At 45.2% G+C, this 26,482-nt stretch overlaps 1 protein-coding gene across 1 annotated transcript in view; it reads right to left on the reverse strand.

Annotated features, from left to right (window-relative positions):
- CDCA2 (cell division cycle associated 2) overlaps window positions 1–20,964 on the reverse strand; it is a 34,971-nt gene extending 14,007 nt beyond the window's left edge. Inside the window, exons 1-9 of the mRNA XM_018566221.1 lie at window positions 20,484–20,964; window positions 17,733–17,866; window positions 16,197–16,362; window positions 15,468–15,601; window positions 13,659–13,746; window positions 7,809–8,023; window positions 5,948–6,002; window positions 2,889–3,127; window positions 554–635 (exon numbers count right to left, since the gene is read on the reverse strand). Coding sequence (XP_018421723.1) covers window positions 554–635; window positions 2,889–3,127; window positions 5,948–6,002; window positions 7,809–8,023; window positions 13,659–13,746; window positions 15,468–15,601; window positions 16,197–16,362; window positions 17,733–17,866; window positions 20,484–20,964 — 1,594 coding nt within the window. The remainder of the gene's footprint in view (window positions 1–553; window positions 636–2,888; window positions 3,128–5,947; window positions 6,003–7,808; window positions 8,024–13,658; window positions 13,747–15,467; window positions 15,602–16,196; window positions 16,363–17,732; window positions 17,867–20,483) is intronic.
- Between the last annotated feature and the right edge of the window lie 5,518 nt (window positions 20,965–26,482).

Genomic DNA, 26,482 nt, shown 5'->3' on the forward strand with positions numbered 1-26,482 from the left:
CTTGCAGTATACTGAGCCTAAGGTGACGGGAGGACGCTAGTTTGTGTCCTCCCGTTACCCTAAGGAGAACTATGGGGAAAAGCCTTAACCCCATAGTTCTCCTTTAACTCCTGAGTTTAGCGTCACTTTAAAGATCAAGTGCTTATTTTAAGTGAACCTACAATTTGCCCATGCAGGATAAAGCAAAAAAGGTACACTTTAACGTCCCCCCTCCCCAACAGCATATACTGAAATACCTTTCTCTCCTCTGTTTCCAAAAGAGGACAGCACTGTGTAAGCTCAAGCTTGGTGTCAGTTCAGAGCTTACACGTGGGTAACCATTTCCCATCCCTCATGTGACAGTGATGGGCCAATCACCAACGCTGTCAAATGGAGTCACCTGAAACTCCATAGCTAGAAGTACCTGGTATTCTCTTTGATAGATGTCAAATGTCATGGTGACTGGACCAGTGTCTACAGAAGCATATTTGTAACAATCATTGAGCAAAATCTAGGACATTCTTGTCAACCAGGAAAAAAAAGAAAAACCTAAAATGAATAAATTGTAGGATACCTGGTGATGACAGTAACATAGTTGAGTCTTTGCTTGGAGATCCAGTATCAAAACAAAGTGAAAGTGGTTGAAAGGTATCCTCCTAAAGCAGAAAACAAGTACACAATGTAAAAATATGTCATAAATTTGCAACTTAGCTCCGTTAATAGAAAACACACATTTACAGCATTTTTATTATCCATCACATTGCACAGATTTGGAGCAGGTATTGACTGTCACATGGCAGCCAAAAGGAAGTGCTGGTTTCAAGTGAACATATGCTCTGCCCATGCAGCGTAACACACTGCCCGGCTTACTGATTAGTCGGGAAGCTGGCTCCATGCTTCCTCATCACCTGGTGACGGGGAAGGGGGGGCACATGAAGACGGCTTCCCTGCTAATTGAGAAGCCAGGTGGTGAGTCATTACATGCCGCACGGCTTTCTTTATGGGACTGCCAGTATCGGCGAGTACAGAAAAAAATAATATCGGAACTCGTATTCGGTACTGAAAAACCGGTATCGTTGCATCCCGATTGGCATATGGTGTGGAGATAAAGGTAGGCTGGATGTGAAAAACAGAAGGGGAGGCGAGAGTGAACTTGTAGTTTGTAGCCCTCAGATACCATCTCCTGCATCCAAGATATCAATTGTTTAAGGGTCCACAAAAGGTAAACATCCCACCTCCCCACTCTGCAAAGTTAGAATGTGCTTCAAGCGGAGAAAGACTTATTAGTAATACATGTTGTCAATGGACCATGTTATCAATAGCTGCAGGCCCAGCTTTCTCTACACTGCTTCCCCAAATGGGAATGGGCACTCTTGGAGGTTACTACTTCATTTTGTAGCGCTTCCCTTTGTGCGAGTAAGCCTGGTGACCAGACATGTTTTATTTGTATGCAGGCATGTTCTTTTTCATGGCTATTGCAATCCTGAAACAACGTGCTCGCCGGGGACGTCGTTTTGGGTGCACCCACCCTTGAAGCTAAGAGAATGGAAGGCTCAATGTTAAATAATCTATAAAAAGGTGTTTTACTCGCCACAGTGCTCCTTTTGTTCCCTTCTTATCCGATGAAAGACAGGAAAAAAAACTTTGCTGCATGGACATGCATTTTTTTTCTATAATCAGGGTGCCCGGGGTCATGCAATTTAGGTGACTCCTCCCCATACCCCACAAATTGGTCAGTGTTGATATCCATTTGCACTATGCTATCCACACTGCTCACACCTAGTCCCCTCCTCAACTTACAAGTCCAAGTTGATGAGATCATCAAATCTGCTCCCAAGCCTCTCTTATTTTCAATCTGGCCCGGTCCAAGGCGTTTCGTTATGCTTTTGACCCATTCCGGTGCAGAAAAAATGTGACATGCAGTATTTTTTTCCCCCTGCACCAGAACGGAATGCACTGGTATGAACAGAGCCCAGAAATACATTGGGATGCGTTTTGGGTGCGGAAGAAAAACGTGACAGTCTGGGCCTGATCCAGACTACTCTACAACACACACACACGGTCCATGGGGAACAAAAGTAGCCACCCTCCAGAAGGAAGGACATTGTCAGCAACAATTCAGAGATGATTGGAGGATCTACAGCCGAGTGATACACAAATAAGATACATTATTGTTAATAGTTAAGGGACTCGAATGTATTTTTTCCGGTATCTGCATGCGGGTGCACGCCGTCCATAGACTTACCTTACGTCTCTCCTTGTCTCCCGGCCGAAAATCCGAATCCACCCGCCCCAAGATGCTTTGCGGCCGCCCGAGCAGTTCGGCTTTTCGGGCGGAATGCGCGGCGAATACAGGGGTTAAGTTTAAACTGCTTTTAACGCAGTTTAAAAAAAAATTTTTTTGAATATATCGACTGCTTGCTTGCTTTTTTGTGTATACATACATATATATATACACAAAAAAACAAAACGGAGGGTTTAGAAACCCTTTAAGTCATGCATGCTTCACCCAACCATAAGAAAATGTCTTATTGGTCAGGAGCAGGCCCCAACATCAACTCCTACTGGGGCAGATGTGATTGGACAATTGTGTGCTCAGTTATTGGCCCCGGAGATGGGATGGGTGTCGCTGTCCCACTTGTGCCATAGACCCCAGACTCCCTACATTACTACAGGACTTGGCAGTGATGTAGAGGTCAGAGGATGAAGTTAGCATGGGACAAGGGACACAGGCATCAGACACTCCTGGAGGCATCAAAGCTTTCCAAAGCAGCAGTGCTGGAATGGAGGAGAGGTAAGAGAAACAGGCTGCTGGAAAGGTGTTCTACTGCAGGGACCTGCTAGATTCAAACATTCAGAGATCTGAAAGGGTAAAGAGTCCAAGTAACATCATTGCTGCATGCACTCACTTCATCTATGCAGTCAAAATCCGGCTGTGCTAGTGGTTGACATGGGCTCTGGTGGTTGGCCTCTTGTGTAGTTGGTGTGGCAGTATCCGATGCGTGCTGGCGGTACGGTGTACTTCCTTTCCGTAGAGGCGTGTTTGCAGGAAGTGTCTTATCAAACAACTCTGGACTCAGCTCTCTTCCAAATGTCACCCTTTTCTTCACAGAATCATTGACTGTTTTTTTGAACAGTGTATTGTTCTCTAAAAGGAAAAAAAAAATATACCACCACATGAAATATCTACGTCGATTTAAGAGCACATTTGCAAAGCGCAGCCTACCAAGTGTTTGATGTGTTTTATCAAAGTCTACATTCTCTCCAAGGTGGAATTCCTGCCAATATCTTTTTAGTTTAGGTTGTAGAAAGTTTCTGTGGCTGTACGAATCCCTCCTGGAGAGATTACCCATCATTACTGGCGCCAGTGAAGGGAATTCCTCCCCAATGGACATACAAGGGTTCTGCTGGCATTTCTCTTTAATTGAAGCGGACCTTTTCCCCTCAAAACCTAAAAATCAAATCGGCATGCAGCTCTGTATCTTGAATAGTAAACACTAGGGATACACCGATACTAGTATCGGTAGCGATACCGAGTATTTGGGCGAGTACTCGTATACGCCCAAATGCTCCTGATGCCTAAACTTCCAGTATCAGGAAGCTGGGCAGCAAGTCATTACATGCTGCCCGGCTTCCTTATTGTCCAGGAAACAGTCTCCATGCTCTCTCGTCACCAGGGAGCTGGCTTCCCGGCTAATCAGGAAATTACTCACCCCCCGGCTTCCTGATTGGCCAGGAAGACGGCTCCATGCTCCCTCATCACTTGGTGACGAGGGAGCCTGAACCCGGCTTCCCAGCCACTTAGAAAGCGGCAGCATTTAATAACTCATGCTTCCTGACTGGCCAGCTTCTCAGCCAATCAGGAAGCTAGGCGGTGAGTCATTACCCACCCCCCAGCTTCCTGATTAGCCAGAAATCCAGCTTCATGCTCCCTCGTCACCTGGAGATGGCTTCCATGCTAATCAGGAAGCCGGGTGGCGAGCCATTACATGCTGCCTGACTTCCTTAAAAGGGGAATTATGAGGAGAGTGATTTTCACTCAGCCTGATAATCTGAGCCGATCTGTCACAATTAAACTGTCACAGGTTGGCTCAGTAGATCAGGAAGTGAGCGAACCCATACCGTCGCTCACTTCTCAATACTGTGTCGGCAGAGAGCAGTGACTGTCACTTACGGCTCCCTGCAGGGATTACCCCTCCAGCGCTGCCTGGCGGAACGGACGGGGGAGGGGGCGGACACAGCTGCCTCTGCCTCTAGATAGGCAGAGCCAGCTGTCACTCACGCAGCTGGGTGATCCAGACAGTATTGCTGGGATCCATTCCGGCGTCTCAGTATACCGCGAGCTATACTGAGCTTTGGGTCACAGGAGAATGCTAGTTTGTGTTCTCCCGTGACCCTTAGGAGAACTATGGGGAAAAGCCCTGACCCCATAGTTCTCCTTTAATGGGACTTGGAAAAACCGGTATCTGTTTAATTAAATACCTTCCAGTCAATTGTTAAAATGAATGGTAATTTTTTTAAATAAAAACTTGCAAATATGTGTTACGTCTGGGTTTTCAGAGGCACTGGTGATGTAGCCATGGCCTCTCAGCTGCCCCGAGAAGGCTACGTCACCAGTGCCCTCCTCCAATGAACTCTCTTGGGTAAGCTGCGAGATTTGAGAACTCCTGCAAGATCTCAGGGAGAAAGCCCATTTTTGTGTGTTCCCTATTTGTGCAACTAACAGATAGCAGCTCCTGGCTTTGCGCATGTGCCGTAGGTGATCTAGCGCGTTATTTTTTTTAATACATTGCCGTGGGTTCAGCAACGCGTCAGACGGCGTAATGACACTCATGCTGCTAAAGTCATGGCAATGTATTAACAATAACAAAAACTATAAAAGATTTCATACAGTGGGTGATCTGGCTCAGACATAATGGTGGGTGGGTGGGCCGGCCACCGATGAAGTCTAGTTTTAAAATGGCAGTGCAGGTTTCCCTAGGAGGGTTCAACAGAGCAATTGGACATGGAAAGTAACAAGTATATTTATTTTCCTATATTAATGTCACCAGTGCTGGCCAGTTAATACAAGTTGGGCTCCACTTTAAAGAACTCCTCCAGTTAAACATTTTCTTAACCCTTGCAGAGGGGCCACTCCCACATTGCATGAGTTAGGTGTTCGTTTTTGTCTAGAGTCAAACAAATTTATACTCACCCAAAACTTTGAGCTGGCTGTGACATTGTTCCCTCAGCCTGACTCCTCTGCTGCAGCGATGGTATGTCCCTTGGCAACCTCAAGTCCTAAACACTGTATTGGACGTGATGACTCAAGGATCCTTAAACTGCTGCAGCGGAGGGGGAGATACGCTCCAGGGACCGGTCTATGAGCCAGTTCGGAGGATTGGCGAGCATAACTTTTTTTTTTTGACCCTGGGCAAAAACTAGCAGTTAACCCTTGCAGTGTGGGGGTATTCCCACTGCAAGGGTTAACAAAATGTTTAACCAGCATTCTGCTTTAAATACATAAAGACACAGACCTGCACATTCCTGATGCTGGAGAGGTATTATATTCTTTATTGGTAACATGGCACCAGGAAAAATAGAAGAGAATAAAAACAGGTCCTTAATCGTTGCCAATATACAAAAAGAACCAAACGTCCTGGTACAGTGGTACCTCAGTTAACGAACGCTTCTGTTCGCAAACAATGTGGTTCGCGAACAGGAAGTTCGGCAAAATATTGCTTGCGTTCGCGAACTCCACATCGGGTAACGAACACAACCGCAGCCATCTTCCCTGCTCCGACACTGGCCGTGGCTTCCTTTAGTCGAGATCGCGGTCTGGTCGCCACCAGAATCGTGGAATGAATTAAGTTCGTGGACCGAGGTACCGCTGTATATCTGAATCATGTATACATGTGGCCATAGCTTCATACAGCCCACAATAGCGTTATGGTTAATATTCAGTCTTAGGGGATAAAGCCGAACTCACCATTCTCTAATGGCTCTGACACCAAGAAGCACACTCTCTGATCTCCCAGTTCATCCTGCACAGGTAATACAGCAGAGATTATAGATGACAAATCTTTCTTAATACAGAACTTAAATGTTTAATTCACAGTAGTGTGTGTGTGTGTATGTGTATATAGGTCCATGAGTGTTCTCATTCTTAAGAGTACCTGTACCTTTGTACATTTCGGTCTCTCAGGAAGTCGTCCAAAAGCCTCTTGAATGATTCCAGATTAAATTGCAGAAATTACCGCTAGAGGCAGCGAGTTCCAGACCCTAACCGCGCGAACTGAGAAGAACACCCTTAATGTCGACCGATTCTTCAGGAACAGACTGAAATTTGCAGTGTAACATAGTAGGTAAGGCTGAATAAAGACATGGGTCCATCCAGTTCAACGTATGCATGTACTATCTATATTTGTTTTTATTTATTTATTTTATTTCTATCTAGTTCTAACACTTCTCATATCCCTGTATATTAAGTGAAAAAAGAAACTCATCAAGAAGTTTCTTGAATTTATTAAAGCGATCAACAGATACCGCCCGTGAAAGGGAATTTTACTACTCTCACACTAAAAAAAACCTCCTTTGATTTCTAAGATTAACCCCTCCTCCCCTCTTCTAGCCTTATGTTGTGTCCCCGGGTTCTCAATATAGTTTTTGGTTTGAACAGTTTGTTCCGAATATTGTCATCCCCATTGATGATTTTGAAGACTTCCATAAGGTCCCCTTTTAAATTTTGAATGCGGTCCTCATAACTCAGACCTTCCATCCCTTTCATTTTATAGCCCTTCGCTGAACTCTCTGCAGCTCGAGGACGTCTTTCTTGCGAGTTGGCGACCAGAACTGCACCGCATACTCTAGACAAGGCCAAACCAATGTTTTATAAAGTGGAAGTATTTCTCTTTGATCCCTTGCTACAATCCCTCTTAATACACGCCAGTATTCTGTTTGCTTTGCTGGCTGCTGCTGGCATTGCTTACTATTGCCCAATCTTTGATCTATGAGCACCCCCAGGTGTTTCTCCATGTTTGACTTCCCTGAAGTAGCATCCCCCAAGTAGAGGTTTGCGCATGTGTTCTTTGCTCCCATGTGCATAACCTTACATTTGTCAATATTAAATCGCATTTGCCCATGTAAATATCTCCCATTCCGAATTTACCGCTCTACACAGTTTCGTATCGTCCGCAAAAACTGAGAACGAGCTATTTAGTCCAATCTCTAGGTCGTGGATGAATCGGATGAACAGGATTGGTCCCAGGACTGAACCCTGGGGCACCCCACTCACAACCTTTGCCCGATTAGAAAATGACCCATTTATTACAACCCTCTGGATCTGTTCTTGCAGCCAACTTTCTATCCATTTACATAAATGTTCATCTAAACCAATAGACCTTAGTTTATGAAGTACACCTTTGTGGGGTACTCTGTCGAATGCTTAAGTAAAGTCCAGATATACCACGTCTACTGGTACTCCTCTGTCTAAATACTGACTTCCTCATAAAATGTTAATAGATTGGTCTGGCAAGAATGGTCCTTCATGAAACCATGTTGCAGTGGGTGCCGCTGTCAGCACCCTTGCAGCCAGCATCCCTCGATCAAATGATGGAAGGAGCCAGTTGGAAAATCCTCAAACGAACACTTCAAAGCTCTTTTCAGGTATTCTGACAGCAGCCGGTGTCAGAATACAAAAGAAACAGCGGGGATTCCTCGATCAATTCTCATAAGCATTTATGGAAGAATCTGTTCTATCATTTTTATTCAGTCCGTGAACGAAAATAAAAAAAATAGAACAGTGTATGGCCAGCTTAAGTGATTTGTAGAGGCTTTGCAAGGACACTCACCCTGGAGCTGCTGAACTCCTTCATGGAAGTTTTCTTCAATACAGGACGCAGGACAATGGGGCTGGAGAATGAGTGACAGTCAGGTTTGTGAGCCTCATTTATGCACAAAGTTTTCTTTGATTTTGGAGAACTGGGGAGATCTGCAAACATGACCTTCCTCTTCTGGCCTCTTGTACAACTTGGCACTGGCTGAGTCTCTTCAATCTGCACATCTACTGTACCACAGAGATAGAAAAACCACATGGAGCTTAAACTACAGTCTATAAGATGATGTCCTATTACGTAAACTGTACAACATAAAATACACACTGGGCCCCGGGTTGATGCAGATGGATATTTTGATATGGGTTTTGTAAAAAATGATGCATATTAGGGATGCACAGATACCGGTTTTTCGGTATCGAGTACCAATATTTTTTTCCGGTACCTGCTGTTACCGGAAGCCCCATTAAGGAAGCCTGGGCGGCGTGTAAAGATTCGCCACCCAGCTTCCCCATTAGCATGGAAGCCGTCTCCATGATCCCTCATCACCAGGTAACCTTTCGCGGAAACATGGAGCCGGCTTTCTGGCCAATCAGGAAGCCTGGGGGCGGGTAATGACTTGCTGCCCAACTTCCTGATACCGGAAGCTCGGGTATCGGGCAATGCATCGGAGAATTTGGGCGAGTATGAGTACTCGCCCAAATACTCGGTATCGGCAGAGATACTAGTATCGGTACATCCCTAACGTGTATATATACACTATTGTGAATGTACACAGTACATATCAATCTTTAACCCATGGGCAGGCAACCTCGGCAGTCCAGCTGTGCTGAAACTACAAATCCCACCATGCCTATTGCCTCTGGTGGTCATGGTTGTGGCGGTTAGTCTTGAAATGCCTTATAGGATTTGCAGGTTCACAATAGGTGGAATGCTGAGGTTACACACCCATGCTTTATACTGCAGTCAGTTAGGGATGATATTTCCATGGCTTCTGACCATACAGGTTTGCATTTTACTCATTGGACCACCCGATGATAGGCGCAGTGACTCAAACATGTAGCACCTTGAAAAAAAAATGTTAAAAAGCAGTCCACAGAAAGAACATGAAGCATATTTAGCTTATTTCCAGAGCAAAGAGACTGTCAGAGTGGTCAGTAAGGGCACGCTCATTGGCTTAAATGGATGGCAGTGTTAGTGCTCAGCTGTGAAGTCCAGGCACGGAATAAAATATGTTTTATTTGGCTAATAAAGATCATAAAAAGGCATTTTGTGGTGTTAGCCCTTAGACAAGGTTTATAATAACATGTTTATATTTAAAATGGACCTAGGGAGGGGTAATGTAAGGGCAATACTTAGAGGTATGCACCACCTCTCGCAGAGATCACAAAACTCCCCCAACCACACCTTTGTTAAAGCTGAAGTTTAATCTGCTTATATTATGCCTTCCCTGGTTCCTCCTCACCTCATCAATATAAACTATTAAATACAACCATTTAATATTATGTACATTTTAGAATCAAAGATATCATCCCAAGGTCTCTGTGCATCTTTCCTTGAAGGCAGACAATGGCTTGTGGGGGGTGGCTGGCAGCGTGCTGCACATTCCTCCCAGAAAACAAGATGCTGAGCCTCCATGAATAAAAAAAAATGAAATTGAACGAATGGAAAGGGATGGGCCAGGGACAGTCAGGTTGGGGAAATAACAGCTAGATGATGCCGGACGTCCTCCAGCCAGGACAACAAGGCAGGCTCTATCTAACATTGCTGTAGCTTCTAATGCACATTGTAAGGAGCTCACCGTGTGCAGTCAACAATCAAACAATTTCGGTCCAGGAGAGGAGCTGGTACAACTGCAAGACTGAAGAGAATTCAAAAAAAACAAAGGTTAAAGAGACTTCCACAACCCCCCCCCCCCCCTTCAAAAAAAACTCCCCTTGCAATGAGGCTGCCCCCGGCACCGCAAGAGTTAACAGCTTATTTCGTCTAGGGTACCTGTGTAAAGGTCTATGGGCCCTGCATTGTATGTGCCATAAGCAGGCCTGCCACTGCCAGAGCGTAGAGGGGAAAAGGCTCTGGGTGCCGGTCCTGAAGCCTAAGGCGAGCATGGAGGAGGCCAGTAAAAGTCCTTTTTCCCGGTACCCTAGACCTCAACGAGCAGTTAACCCTTCCAATCATCTCATCCTGAAATTCTAGTGACGGTGAGGAGGAGACTGAGAAAACGCTTGCCTGCAGCAGATGATGACATCTAAGCCTAGGCAAAGTCACTTTGCGAAGTTTCAGGACTGCTTTTTAAATAAAGATGCATCTTATCAAATAAACTCGGTTGCTATACATTGCGACATGTCAAGAATTTATTAATGCAGGGTTGTAAAAGTACCGAGGGGTCCATGAGTGTTTTATAAGGTTCATAACATGGGTAGGGTTTGCTCATTACGCACGTAGTGCGTTTCTTCCTTAGCGGAGCAGCGTGATAGCTGTGATATTCCCGTTTCAGACGTCTGCTAGTAGACGTTCACTAAAAACAATATCTCCGGGCAGCTTACATTTCAACTCATTATCTTGCAGCGTGCTGCCGCTCTTACTGCGATAAAAACCACTAAGGAACTGGCTACAAATCAGAATATAAATCATGAAAATAGAGCGCATCAACAATGTGGACATAAAGAAAAAATAACCTAAATTTCTTGAACGTGGACTTTTCAGCAAAAATAATACAGAGGATGAAACTCATCTGGATATGTTCAAGCTTAATATCGTAGACTATATTACCAGGTATACAAGTCACCGCTGAATCTGGCATCAGTCCCCATTATTTATGGGAGTATTTTCTGCCAGTGGTTGTTCAGGTTTATATGGTAAACTTCCTGCCCTGCATGACTCTGCCTGCAATACAGTCTCCCCCGCCGCTCTGCTTTCACCTGTGCCTCTGCTCCCAGCATGCAGTCAGTGTGGCAGGTGCTAGAACACCGCAGGTATCACAGATGCTAATGCACTTTACAACCAACTGCAAAGTGAAGATCATCATTAACAGAAACGTTTGTCATAAGGCTGGAATAAATGGCTGACTGGGATTGTGAAGCAGGGGCACAGTATGTACAATAGCAACAGGATACACTACACCTAAAATGTAATGTTAGCAGCTTACATTAGATCAGCCTTGCTCAGCCAGTGCGCCTCCTGAGGGGTGCATCAAATTTTGAGGTAATGGGACTGTGATGTGAAGGGGGCTCCTGATGTAAAACGGGAACTCTGATGTGAAGGGGGGACTCTTGATTTGAAGTAGGCACTTTGATGTAAAGGGGGAAATCTATTACATTTCAGACTGAGGTGCCTCAAGATTTTGCATACTGTTAGAGGGTGCCGTATTATAAGACGGCACTTAGATGTGAACACTTTTTTGCGTGTTTTTGCATGTGGCCCCCTTTAAAATCTATGACATTTTAGATTGGGGTGCCTTGAGATTGGGCATACGTTTAAACAGTGCCTTAACTTAAAAAAAAAAAATCAGATATAAAGAATTCGTCTTCGGAATCCATCCCCTCCCCTGTCACGGCAGAGGTGAGTGAAAAGCACTCACCTCATAGTTCTCCTTTAACTAGTAACAACAATGTATCTAGTTCCTCAGATCATCTCTGAATTGGTGCTGACACTGTCCTTCCTTCTGGAGGGGGGCTACTTTTGTTCCCCATGGTCCCTGTGTGTATTGTAAAATAGTTACCGCTCCAAGCTCACTCCTGTGATGGACTACAATCTCATGTTTAGTTTACTCATTTGTATTGAGATTGTAGTCCATCACAGGAGTGAGCTTGAAGCAGAGGTGTGTCTTCTGTTTGTAATCTTCTCTGGGTGCCTCTGTGTGTTGGAGCACGGAGTAGCTGTATGTCTAAAGGGGTCAATTCACAAAGCTTATTTTCTTCATTGCGGCCGTTATTTCATTGATAGCGCTTGTAATATAGTTGCTGTGTAAAGGTAGTCAATTCACACAACTCAATAACGCTTCTTATAGTGATAATATGCTTGAATAATATGCTTATCACTTATAGTGATAAAATATGCTTGAAATGCAATTCACAAAAGGAAAAGGTCCTTTTATCACTCGTTATTGAGACATAGATTTATCACCTCCTTCAGTGTGGTGTTATGACAGATTTCAGGCGTTATCTGATGGAACCTGAAATGGAACCTTTTTTCTTCATTTTCACATGGCTTAATGCTTTTGCGTACAAAAGAAGGCGGCGGCATGTAGTTGTAATTTCTACAGTTTTTATCTTTCTACAGATGTAGTTGATTTTTTTACAGTTTGAGGTTAGTGGCAAATCTCACATGACATGTAAAATCAAATGTCCCTGGACACTCTTCAGCGGGGTTGTAGAGCAAGTGGATTGTTCCAAGCAACATATTTAATATCAAGACATGCTTTATAGGTGGAAAGAATTGCTTGCCCTCCCTACACTGTCTGATTGTCAACAGATGTAGATCTAAATAAATGTAATGTTTCATATATTCATTCCCTTCAGAATTTTTTTTTTGTATTGTTATTTCTATATGATTTCTTCTCTATTAAATTTAAAATGAGTATGCATGTGGTGGATATGGAATATATTCCTTCCTTATATGTGGAATCCTTTTGTGTCGTGAAACTGAAAGTAACAGTCATCTAGGCATCTGCGCTTCACCCCTTCTGCTACCAAAATGCACCGCAAAAGTGTTGAAATAACACCCAAAACTTTATTTTATCACAGTAATAGATAAAATAAAGTCTGTGATGTTAAAATAACACTTGCTTAAAGAACGTTAAACTGTGTGTGCATTCACGATTCCGGCTATTGTGAATTGCATGTTTCAGCCAGTAAAATAAAGAGTGGTAAAATAAGGATAGATAAATTAACTTCTGCTCTCATAACGTGGAGCTTTGTGAATTGACCCCAAATGTGTGGTACTTGTGTTCCCCATGATGCCCCTGTGTGTTGTAAAGTCACAGGTCCAGGCTCCCTCCTGTGATGGACTACAATCTCATGTTTAGTTTACTAATTTGTACGGAGACTGTAGTCCATCACAGGAGTGAGCTTGGAGCGGTAACTACTTTACAACACACAGGGACATGATATCCCTTTGCACTATGCTATCCACACTGCTGACTGTTTTTGACCCATTCCGGTGCAGAGAAAATGTGACATGTAGTATTTTTTTTCCCCCTGCACTGGTATGAACAGAGCCCAGAAATCACTCAGAAATACGTTTTGGGTGCAGAAGAAAAACGTGACAGTCTGGGCCTGATCCAGACATGGTGTGAATGGGCCCTGAGACTACATGTTCCATAATTCCTAGCACCATCGCTACCTTGGAACCTGCTTTCGATTACTCCTTTAGGAGGAGCAGAGGTGTGTCATCTGTTTGCAATCTTTTCTGGGTGCCTCTGTGTGTTGGAGCACAGAGCAGCTGTATGTTTATGTGTGGTACTTGTGTTTACCATGATCCCTGTGTGTGTTGTAAAGTAGTCACCGCTCCAAGCTCACTTCTGTGATGGACCACAATCTCAATACAAATTAGTAAACTAAACATGAGATTGCAGTCTATCACAGGAGCAAGCTTGGAGCGGTATAAAGTAGCCCCCCTCCAGAAGGAAGGACAGTTTCAGCACTAATTCAGAGATGATTGGAGGATCTACAGCCGAGTGATACACAAATAAGATATATTTTTGTTAATAGTTAAGGAACTTGAATGTATTTTTAAGATTGAACATCTGAGTGTAGTGTCACTTTAAATCTATGCATGTGAAATTGGCTTGCATATAAGCAAGACTTGTTAGGCATTCTTAACTTCCACTCAGGAACTGTACACTTTATAGAAAGCAAGACCTCATACCTGACTTGGAGACATCAGTAAGCAACCTGGAAGCTGAAGAACCAGCAGACTCCGAGATCTTCTCCAGCACAGGGACTTTTTGAATTTCCTACCAAGATACAAGATGGGAACTCATGAGCTTAAAGACTAACAGCGCCAAACCTACCGAACCCATTTTCAGTAAAAGCAGAAAGTGTGCTGCACATTTGAAGTTATAGCAGAAAATAAAAAACATCAAAAACAAAGAAAAGTGTGGCCACAGCCATCAGCTGTAATTTTACTTGATGATCCTATGAGGGTAATTCCTATACAGGTGAAACTCGATTAGAATATCGTGCAAAAGTTCATTTATTTCACTAATGCAACTTAAAAGGTGAAACTAATATATGAGATAAGACTCATTACATGCAAAGCAAGATAGTTCAAGCCGTGATTTGTCATAATTGTGATTATGGCATACAGCTCATGAAAACCCCAAATCCACAATCTCAGAAAATACGAGTTTCACCTGTATATATAGTAGAGCCACCCTGAAGGTGGCCATACACTGTACAACCATCGCAAGACCTTAGTCTTGCGATGGTTGTAAAGTGAGTAAAGTGATTAAAAAAACATACGATCTGCCCATCTTGGACAGGCAGATCGTACTCTCGATCATCGCAAGTCCGCCCCCCCTGAGTAGAAACGGTCGCACTTCTTCATTCACACTGCTCGATTCTTGTACGATCGTGGGATTTCCCGCGATTCTCGTACGAGAATTGAGCAGTGTATGGGCACCTTAAGACAGCAAATGTTACTGGCCAGAGCACCAGGTAAAAATAACGGGGGAAAAAGAAAACGAATGCAGCTACCGCATTGTAGGCAATATTTGACATTGTTTTTGGGTTTAGATACACTTTAAAAGAGAACTATCGAGAGAGAGAAATGTACACTTCCTGATGCTTTGATTTTGTGTGCAACACTGTAGCCGTCACATGCTGGCTCTATAGATTGAGAACTGAGTGATCACAAACTGCTGATCGCTCAGCTCTCGGTCTTCTCCCTCTAGAGAGTGGTGACTATCAGTCACTGCTCCCCTCAGGGACTCCTCCCCTCTCTCTTTTCCTCCAGCACTCATTGAAGGGACAGACAGGGGAGAGGGGGCAGGCACTGGCTCTAGAGAGGCGTGATGGATCCCGACAATACTAATGCAAGTAGGCAGTAGTATGCTGCGTTTGTGTCACAGGAGTACATTAGTAAATGTCCTCCTGCGACCCAAAAGAGAACTAAAGCAAAAAAAAAAAAAAGGTTAGGCTTTAGTTCTCTTTAACCCCTTCGTGACTGACGTACAGTGTACGTCGCCAGCATTGGGGCTGTTTAAACAGACTCCCGGTGAAGTGTTGTGTTTTGGGGGCATTTTATTAAATTTTTCACTAAATATTGGGGTTTAATAAGGAGTTGCGCTAATATTGCGCAACATAAAAATTTGCAACTACCACCATTTTATTCTATAGGGTCTTGGCATTCAGAAAATATATAATGTTGGGGGGTTTTAAGTAATTTTCAGGCCTAAAATGTGGAATATAACATAGGTACAAAAAATGAAAAAAAGGCCTCAGTCATGAAGGGGTTAAAGTATGTCTAATCTTTACCCAACATTTAATGTAAAACTGGAAGGCCCACTAGGAATGTGCAAACAAGAAATCTTGCATTCTCTGCCATTGTAACCCTGCAGCTGGCACATTAAGTAGTTGCTCCCGACATTAAGCAGCTTCAGGTTTACTGTACTGTAAGTCAGCTTGCGTGCTCCTGTGATGTCACCATTTTGATTAGCGGGAATATATGGCATACCTGAGTGGTCTCCTGTGGTTGCATGGATAACAATGGTGCATGGGGCTTCACAGGTACACTTGTTATCTTTGGAAGTGATGTATCGTACCCTCTCTTCCTCTTCCCTGGAGGTTCAGATAACTCACTTGTGTTACCTGGAAAACCATAAAAGTCGATAGGAAATTGTTACATGCAGAATTGATTAAAAAAGTGTAAGACATCTATATAGGCCTCCATTTGCTGCTTTATTAACTCTGATACGCAGTTCAAAGGGCTAACAGCCCTGCTCTTTGGATGACACAGTGGGTCTTGGACACCCATTATAAAGGCTTTTTTAAAACAAGGGGAGTGTTCAGGTCGCTGCTAACTGACAATAGGGAACGGAGCCACTGGCTCTGTGGAGGGTGGAAAGGTGAGGGGGGAAAGGAGGGGAGTACGAGTCACTGGGTCTGTCAGCGAGGGAGCAGTAGTAAGAGCCACTGGGTCTGTCAGAGAGTGGGGCCAGTAGTATGAGCAGTATTAGCCAATAAGAGACGAGTAATCATTATGCTACCGACCCACCAGTTGGGAATCGAGGTTTTAAAGTAACCAGTCAGTTTTAGAAAGCAGTCCACACTGAAAGAATGCTTTCTGATGGGGAACTCAAGGTTCTGTATACCGCTGTGTTTTCACCAATTGTGTCAACTTTACAGACAATAAATTTTCTCTGCTGGAGTGTTCCCAGATCTAGAATGACACAATTTCATTTACCGTTACATTCGCTTTCCCGGGTGTCACTCCGTGTTTCTTGCTCCTCCTCCGAGAAACCTGGAAATGGTAGTTTTCCTTCATTTTCCTCAACTGCTTGGAAAGCATTTCGAAAAGAGGACATTTTTTCTTTTAATACTGAATTCCGCGGAGATATAAAGGGGTTTGTCTGTAAAAGCTGAAATAAATCAATCATTGCTAGCATTACAAAATGTAAATATTACATCGAAAATGGCTCATTATGCAGGTCCTGCTACACTACATGGGCCAATAACAGCATCAGAGTATGAAAGACCTTTCCTGAGTCTTCTACATAGCTCTGTACATATGTGTGTTTAACTGCTTACATTGATCCAGCAGACTATAGATGCCCACAGGCTCATGAAGACATGACCAGGCCACCCCGAGTGCCAGCTCTCAGCAAATCACATTATCAACTTGAAGTATTGGGCCAGTCAAAGTATTTTCATTGGAAAGGGGAGGAGAAGTCCTGATTTATCACATGGCGGTTCACAAGTAGACTCGGGGACCACTTACAGAATTGAGATCAACACTCAGCCTGGCTGGATCGGGTGATTGTGCCCTCAAGTCATTGTGTACCCCAAAGACTGGCCATGAACAGATGAAGAGCAGGTACCACAAAGACACAGTTCGAGGTTGAACTACAAAAGGTAGCTGTAATTATACCAAGTATTAAGAAATTGAATGTTAGTGCTCACCAAAAAGAGTCTGCCTGCATAGCAAGTCCTCTTCCAGAGCACCCTGGGAACCCCTAAATGCTGCATATCCAGTCTTCTTCCAGAGAACCCCTAAATCATGCACAGCCAGTCCTCTTCCACAGAACCCTGGGAACCCATAATTCCTGAACAGCCAGTCCTCTTCCACAGTACCCTGGGAACCCATAATTCCTGCACAGCTAGTCCTCTTCCACAGTACCCTGGGAACCCATAATTCCTGCACAGCTAGTCCTCTTCCACAGTACCCTGGGAACCCATAATTCCTGCACAGCTAGTCCTCTTCCACAGTACCCTGGGAACCCATAATTCCTGCACAGCTAGTCCTCTTCCACAGTACCCTGGGAACCCATAATTCCTGCACAGCTAGTCCTCTTCCACAGTACCCTGGGAACCCATAATTCCTGCACAGCCAGTCCTCTTCCACAGTACCCTGGGAACCCATAACTCCTGCACAGCCAGTCCTTTTCCACAGTACCTTTACACAGATTTACGTGAGTACCGACGTATACCCTTGTACAGCATTCATGCCTGTGGACGGCTGTACGCACCAGCCAGGTTTCCAGAGAGTGGAAAAAAGCCAGTTTTTACATTGCACGCCCATGGACATGAGACCCAATAGTGTGCGCTGGGTATTGACTTGACTCTCTAGCCCAGGGGTGGCCACAAACTGAAACTCCCAAAGACAGATGCATGATGGGGTTTTTAATTTCAGCTCAGCTGGAGGTCCGGAGTTTGCCCACCCCTGCTCCAGACTATACTACAATTGGGACAGCTGTTGTACTTTATGAATGGCTCCATTTACCAGAGGCTCGGGGTTGCACTGCCTCTTGCTTCTCTGCAGTGCAATCTGGCGAATTAGATAGTTTGTTTCGGGTGATCCGCGGACACCGATTGTAGATCTGCGCCTGTGTTTGTGCAGAGACCTGGGGGATTTTCCTAAATGAAAAAGAATTGACAGATCAATTACAAAAAAAACAATAAAATAAAAAAAAGGGCCAGAACATAAAAGTTTATTTTTAAATGTTTTAGGTGTTAAAGCAAACCCAGAGGATTAAAAAAGAAAAAAATATGGAGCATGCCTGCAGAAAACACTGTTCTGACTCCCATGGTGGCCAATGTGATGACCTCAGCTGAAGGAATGAGGAGTTGCAGGCAGAGCTGACCAGCCAGCAGCTCTTACTTGAAGTTTGAACCTTCTCCTTAGCCAGATCATGTGACTGGCGCTCTAGGAGTATGCAGTGGGGATTTTTCGGTGATCCCGCTGTTTTCCTGCTCATTAACTTAGTTCCTGGCTGACGCCGCTATGCAGTCTCATTATAAAGGACTTAAACCCCCCCCCAACGTTGTTGGCACCGAGAAGCATTGCCACCTTATGCATAGTCTCTGGGCTTCCCCTCGCTGCATGCTAACAAATCCGACAATGCTCAGGCAGAGGAACATACAGCTACACCCTCCTCCTAATGAATGAATGGGGGTGATGTAGATCACTCTTTCATTCATAATTGGGGATATAGTTCTCAATTATGTACACACACTCAGCGATCACCGAGTGTGTGTACATTGCTTTTCTCTATAACACGTTGTCACAGGAGGCTGATCGAGCGGTGTAGAGAGGAAAGCCCAGCCTCCTGTGACAGCGCTGTCTCCGCCCCCACACCGCTCTGCTGGACTGTGATAGGCGGCTGAGCGGTGTGGGAGGAGAGACGACGGCCGCTCACAGCGCTCTCGTCCTGCAGCGCTCGGCTGTCACTTTCTTTTCTCCCCGCTGGAACAGCGCCCAGCGGGGAGAAAAGAAACCAGGGATGCGCCGATGTATCGGCCGAAACATGGCTCTTTCGGCATTATGCCAAAAGTGCCATTTTCGGCCGATATGTTTTGGCGCCGATATATCGGTAATTCCCTAATTTTTTAAATAAACACAACATAGACCCAGATTGCAACATGTATGTTATTATTTTATACTTACAAGAGTACCCATGTTATATTCCTCATTTTAGGCCTGAGAATTAATTAAAACCCCCAAACATTATATATTTTCTGAAAGCCAAGACCCTATAGAATAAAATGTTGGCAGTTGCTAATTTTTATGTTGCACAATATTAGCACAACTTCTTATCAAACCCACAAAATTTAGTGAAAAATTTAATTAAATGCCCCAAAACACAATACCCATTTTTTTATGAAATATAAAAGATGAGGTTACAACGAGTAAAACGATACCCAACATGCCCAGGTTACAAATTGCGTGCATCCGTAAAACGGCGAAAAACCCCTGTACCCCAAAAAGTCCATAGACGTCACTTTAAAAGCCCACACAGGTCATCAATTTATAAATGCCCAAAAATACTGGCTCTAGAATTATTGGTCTCACTCTGGCGTGCGCGGCGATACCAAACATGTATAGCGCGTTAGCCGTTTTCATACGTAGGCGCACCCGACGCATGTTTATGTGTCGACGTGCGTACTCGCGGGGGAATTTTAAACATTTTTACATTATTTTAAGATTTCATTTCATGTAAAAGGGGGCTTACAAGCCCCTCATGTGATAGCAGATGGTGGCGACAGGTACTCTTTAAGGTGATACTGGGGGTCCAAAAGACCCCCAGTGTCACCTTTACACTCCAAATAAGCTACTGAAGTGCAGATCGCACTTCAATTGCTTATAGCTGGGCTTCAGGAGCCCAGCACTAACAGCTATGGGACCGGAAGTGATGCAATCTACATCGCTTCCAGACCCATAGAACAGGGAGGGGATCAATGAATGGAGGATTGTCCATCTCCTCCCCAGCTCCCCACTGACACCAGAGAAGGGGGACCGCTTCACCGGGCTGTAGAAGCGATCTAGCGACAGCTGAGTCGCCAAAATCGCTTCTATTGTAAAGCTTTAGAAGACAGTCGGCTTTACAAGTTTAAACAGAGTCCCGGTGGGGCAAAGGCCATCGGGAGTCTGTTTAAACAGCCCCGATGCTGGCGACGTATACTGTACGTTGTCAGTCACGAAGGGGTTAAATGCCGGGACAGTGCCTCTGTTACCCATGTAGAGTACTCCAGGACTATTTGCATCACAATTACTGACCAAGTGGTTGTCAGCAGCAGGACACAGGGGGGGGGATTTATAAAAACTGGAGCAGACAGAAACTGGAGCAGTTGCTTATGGCAACCAATCAACATCTCTCTTCAGTTTGCTCAGGCAAGATTTGAAAATGAGACAGAGAAGCCGACTGGTTGCAGTGCAAATCTGCTCCAGATTTTGATAAATTCCCCCCACTATATAGCAGTCACTTGGAGAAACAGGGTAGCCGTTAGCATGAAGGAAGAACCGCCCGATGGGCTATTGTATTCTGACAGCCACCTACTGCCTGTGTTCGGCTAAGATTTCTCAGACTGGCTCCTCCGACAAAAGTCGTCTTTGAAGGGGGGCCAACTGGACCCCACACTGGCAAGGTCAGCAGAACCCCTACAAAATTCAACCAGTGCTTGGCCAGCTTAAAAGATGAAGATCGCAAGTCAAAGAATCCTTAGCGGCATACGCACACCCCTGCTTGCCACCTACCTCCAGAGTTGGTGAATTTCTCGCTTGTAATGCCAAAATCATCCACGGTGGCTGTAGAGAAATCCACTGGTGTGTTTGACTCCCCAATACGCCAATCCGAAAAATCGATGTCCTTCATGGGAGTTCCGCCATCTTTTTGCTGCAAAGAGACATCACTATCCAATCCAGAAGAACTTTCCTGATTGTTCGACTCCGTGTGGTCTGCTTGCTTCTCAACATCACTCTTCTCATACTTGTATTTCTCTCCATTAATATTCTTAAATGCAGCAGGGGTGATGTTTTCTTTCGATTCATCATTGCTGCTGTATTTGGCATGAGCTTTGGCAGGAAAGGAGAAATTCTGCGTGCATGGGTCTGGCATCGCCTCTTCTTTTACCACCACAAAGGATTGCTGCTCAGTCTGTGGAGGCAAGATGGGAATCTCCTGCAACACTTTCCTGGTGGCCATCCTCTGCTCACCTAGAATGAAGGTCAGATACATAGTAAGAATGAGAACCTCCCCCATCAGAGACCGCTACAAATTAATTTATGTCAACATGAAATTTTCATAGAATGGAGCCATCAGAAAACAGCTAGTAGTCAGTCACAATCAGCTGGACTTGTTCTGTAAGGTTGCAAACATTTAATAGCTTATCCAAGACACTTCAGTTCCAATGAGCGCCAGGAACCCGCGCATCCTAATCCACACAGGTAGCACAGACATCATGAAAATAAAAACCAATAGCGCCAGAGACGACCACTCCACTGAAGTATAAATACACTGAGTGGCCAGATTATTATGACCACCTGACGTTTGTAGGCAAATTAGCTATAATATTGCGGCTGAAGTTGCTAGAGGGCCAGACCATTATAAATAGGGAAGCAGGTTGGTAACCACGACAGTAGAAGTGATTTGTTTCTAAAGATATGGGGAAACAACACAGCCTTTGAACGTGGGATGAGTGTTGGCGCTCGGAGCCATGGAGCGAGTATCAGCAAAACAGCAGAATTCGTTAAATGTTCAAGAGCAGCTGTTGTTAAATTGTTTAAAGACTGGACTGTCAGCCGAAAATCTGGGTGTGAACGTGCGAATTGTGGCAGTCAGCGACTAGTCAATGTTAGGGCAGAACGGGGGAGGGGCAAGACTGGTACAAGACAACAGAAGGGCGACAGTGCAATGTCAGATTCCTCGCATCACCTTTCAACATCCCGTGGAGTCACGAGGCGGCCCAACAAAATATCTGATGAGAAAACAAAAACAAGGGGCGCCTTCCCTAGTGTAGATACATTTTTATTTTATAATTTTAGAAATGGCAAAAATTGGAATGATACTCACAAAAGAGTAGGTAACATTGAGCCTTCAAATCAAAGGTTGATCCTCAGTCTTGGCAAAAAACAAGAGCCGCATGAGAGAGCTGCACAAATGGTGGTTCCAATGTGACAGCACAGTATGCCTGTGCTGTCACATAGGAACACGTTTCCGGGGCCACCAGGTTCGGAGGGAGGGGGCGTGACACCAGAAACGCGTAACCCAGGCATACTGTGCTGTCACATAGGAACCACCATTTGTGCAGCTCTCTCATGCGGCTCTTGTTTTTTGCCAAGACTGAGGATCAACCTTTGATTTGAAGGCTCAATGTTACCTACTCTTTTGTGAGTATCATTCCAATTTTTGCCATTTCTAAAATTATAAAATAAAAATGTATCTACACTAGGGAAGGCGCCCCTTGTTTGTTTTCTCAGCACAGACATCATACCCAACCATAGAGAGTTTCAAGGCAGTTGTTGATTGTCCAAGAAGATGGAAGGTGCGAAAGTTGTGGAACCCCCCCCGTTCTAGTTACATAACCCCACTCTTGAAGGCAGGAAGTCTGCATAGGTGTTAATTAGGGATGCACTGATATTAGTATCGGTACCAATACCGAGTATTTGGGTCAAATGTTCCGATACGGAACTTCCAGTCAGAGGAAGATTTTCTCTGACCGGCAGTGTCGAAGCAGAACATGGAGCTAGCTTCCAATCCAATCAGAAAGACGGGCGGCGAGTGATAACCCGCGCTCCCGGCTTCCTGACTGGCTGGGAAGCCGCCTTCCCGAGCAATCACAATCACGCCGGCAAAACAACATGGAGCCAGCTTCCCGGGCAATCAGGAAGCAGGGCGGCATGTCATTACCCACCACCCAGCTTCCCGATTGCCCGGGACGCCGGCTCCAGGCAAGCAGAAGTAACAGTGTCGGTAATCAGTATCAGCAAGCACCGCAAGCAAAACATCTTTACTCATACCGAAAAACAGGTATCGGTGCATCCCTAGTGTTAATCCTTCAAATCACATGGCTGAAGTTGTGAATTGTCATATCGATGGCGTAGAGATGTTAACAGGCCATTTCTGTTCAGAGATGCTTTTTCCAGTTTAACGTAGATGGTCTCTTTCACCCCTCGTGAGCCAGTTGTCCTTCTGCCATTATAACATCTCTTTCCCCGGCGATTTGACAATAATTCACACATAAACCAATGGAAATCGAGGAATCAATGTCTGCGCCTACTCTGACACTAAGGATGGGATTATAGACAAATCCCACAAGCCAGGTAGCCAATGCACCCTAAAAATCTCAACCAGCACCTAACTTTTGTTATCAATGGAGCTAGCTCCTAAAAAATCTTGCTGGCTCCTGGATTGTCTATTAATTTGTCACTTCTGACTTCCAGTCCAATCTCCATATAATGTGAAGATGTTGAAGGTCCAAGAACTGGATGAGAAGTGTGAAAGTTATGGAACCTCCATGTTCTAGTTACATAATCCCATCCTTGGTTTCAGGAGGTTTGCATAGGTGTTAAAAAAAAAGGGGGAAAGAAAAACCCCACAATTTGGCTTGAAAAGAGCTCAGGTACTTTTTTGCACTACAGGTGACAAAACACTCAATGAACACCTTTGAAAATAATGGGATTCTTCAGGTTGGCAGTCTTCATACTGCCAACACTGGGGGGGATAAATAATAGGGAGGGGGGCAATAACACTGCCCCATCCCTACAGTTCTGGAAGGTCAGTGATGGCATTGAACCCATGTGGAGAGAGTTTAAAGAGGAACTTCGTATCAGGGGCCGCCTGCAAAAACCAGGAGGGACAGCCGGCCTTGATGATGTGCGGCAACAGTGCAGTTCCTCTGAGGTCTCCTGGGAAGTGTGACATGGGTATCTAGGATGCTCAGTTTTGTCTAGGGGTATTGTGTAAAGAACTTTTACTTACCTGATCCCTAGTCCCGCAGCCCCCCCCCCCCCATGCTCTGGTGGTAAGAGGCCTGCTGGCATTACATACAATGCAGGGCCCATAACGCTACATTACATGGGAGGGTGCAAAGGGACAGTACACAAGCTGCAGCAGAGGGGAGAGAGGCGAGTGCCGACTTCCCCCACTCAACACGCTCCTGTTCCCCAACGCTGGTTGGAGGCCTGCTGACATCACATGGGTAAATGAGAATCTTTAGACTAGGGATGCACCGATACCGTTTTTTTCGGTATCGATATTTCGGTATTTGTCCATACCGAGACCAGTACTTCTGGTAGCATAGAACCGGAAGGCTTCTTGATTGCCCGGGAAGCTGATTCCATTCTGTTTGGCCAGCTGGATGCTGTTTGGCCTGGAAGCCGGCTTCCCAGCCAATCGGCATCGAGGCCGGACAAACAGATGTGACAATATGGCGACACGACCCCCACCCTGCAGGCACCTCATTCCCCTCACATAGATCCTTAGCCGCATTCATTAACGTACCAGTCCCTCGGCCAGCTGGGCAGACACCGCTCTCTAGGATCTGCCCACGTCTCCTGTGTGTACGGCGCCCATGTGATCAGCCCCCATTCAGAAATCCTGTGCATGCGCAGTAGCAGGCTGAGGGCCAATCACGTGGGCGCTGTACACATGAGACGTGGGCAGATCCTAGAGAGCGGTGTCTGCCCAGCTGGCTGAGGGACTGGTACGTTAATGAATGCTAAAGGTTCTATGTGAGGGAAATTAGGTGTCTGCAGGGTGGGGGCCGTGTCGCCATATTATCAGATTTGTTTGCCCGGCTCAACACGGATTGGCTGGGAAGCCGGCTTCCCGGCCAATCAGCATGAAGCCGGCAAAACAGCATGGGGCCAGCTTCTCGGCTCCACGTTTCCTTGTGGCACTGCCGGCCAGAGGAAATCTCTCTCTGACCGGAGGTTCCAGGAAAGGAATCGGAGCATTTGGGCATACTCGGTATCGGCACTGATACCGATACTAGTATCGATATCGGTGCATCCCTACTTCAGACATTTCCGATGACAGAAACTGACAATACTGGTGGGGTGGACATTGATCTTATTTATGCAATCACTACATTGTTGCAGGTAGATAGTTACACTTCTGCTGCCCACAACATCCAGAAAGTGTTCTCTTATGTCAACCTTAGATTGTGTATAACTTTGCATATTACACATGTACTTAAAAGAGAGAACAATAGCTCAACCTTTTTTGGCATTAGTTCTCTTTAGTGCCACAGGACGACATTTACTAAAGCCCTTCTGTGACCCAGAACTCAGCATTTACTGCCGGCTATTTCCAGACAGCACAGAGCCGCACTGCAGCCGGGAAAGATGGCAACAATATTGTCAGGATCCACTGAGGCCTGATTGACAGCTGGCTCTCCCTGTCTGCAGCCAGAGCCAGCTATGCCCGCCCCCTCCCCTGACTGTCCATCCAGTCCCTGCGTCTCTGCAGGGAGAAGATCGTGAGCTGAGCGATCAGTGGTTTGCGATCCATCAGTTCTCAGTCTATAGAGCCGACGTGTGACAGCTGCAGTGTTCCACGCCAGCTCAAAGTATTGGGAAGCGTATATTTTATTATACAGGATTTATATAGCGCCAAAAGTTTTGCGCAGCGCTTTACAATATAGGGCAGACATTACAATCACAATACAATTCAAGAAGTATATTTTATTATCCCAATACCTCTTCTTTAAGGATAATTAAAGCGGACCTTTACCCTCTTTAAAGCAGAACTCGAGGCAAATCAATTATTAGCCCTTGCAGTGGGGCGCTCTCTTCAGCATGTTCACACTTTGAAATAGAAAGACAGGTGCTGATTGGTTGCCATGGGCAACTGCTCCAGTTTTGATCAATTACCCCCACTGTGTTTAAAGGAGAATTATGAGGAGAGTGAAAAAAATCACTCAGCCTCATAGTTCTAGATCGGGAAGTGAGCGAACACATACAGTCACTCACTCACTTCTCGATCATGTCTCTGCAGAGAGCAGTGACTGTCACTCACGGCTCCCTGCAGGGATTCCCCCCTCCCCTGTCCGATCCTCCAGCGCTGACTGGCAGAACGGATGGGGAAGGGGGTTGGCACAGCTGGCTCTGCCTCTACGTAGACAGAGCCAGCTGTCACTCACGCAGCTGGGTGGATCTCGACAGTAATGTCAGGATCCGTCCTGGCTGCGGCGTCCCAGTATACCGCGAGCTGTATACTGAGCTTTGGGTGACGGGAGGACGCTAATTTGCGTCCTCCCGTTACCCTTAGGAGAGCTATGGGGGAAAAGCCCTGACCCCATAGTTCTCCTTTAAGGGTTTGTTTGCAGGTGTCCGCAAGAGCACAAAGAGAGCAATTGTAGTCTATGTGCCCTGTTCACCCCACAATGGAAAGGAGAGGGGCATTTTTTGGCATTGCAAATTTACATGTCTGTTTTTATGACTCCAGCTGTGCTGAAACTGCAAATCCCATGAGAATTCTGCAATGCTTCATGGGACTTGTAGTTCCACAACAGCTTGAACGCTGTAGTTGCCCTCCCCTGTACTAAAGGCATCCCAAGAAGATATGAGCGTTTCCCAGATAAGATCCCGATCTGCAACCAGAGAAATCTTCATGTTCTAAGAAAGCCCAGTCATGTATATGAAGGGCACCTGTGTCCTATACAATACCATATACAGACACACACACAGCCCCCCTTCATGTATACACAATCCTATCTAAAATGTTTATTTCCCCCCATGCACACATATATATA

Source organism: Nanorana parkeri, unplaced genomic scaffold (genome assembly GCF_000935625.1).
Source record: "Nanorana parkeri isolate BGI_ZX_2015 unplaced genomic scaffold, ASM93562v1 scaffold926, whole genome shotgun sequence".
Classification (NCBI taxonomy): Eukaryota; Metazoa; Chordata; class Amphibia; order Anura; family Dicroglossidae; genus Nanorana; species Nanorana parkeri.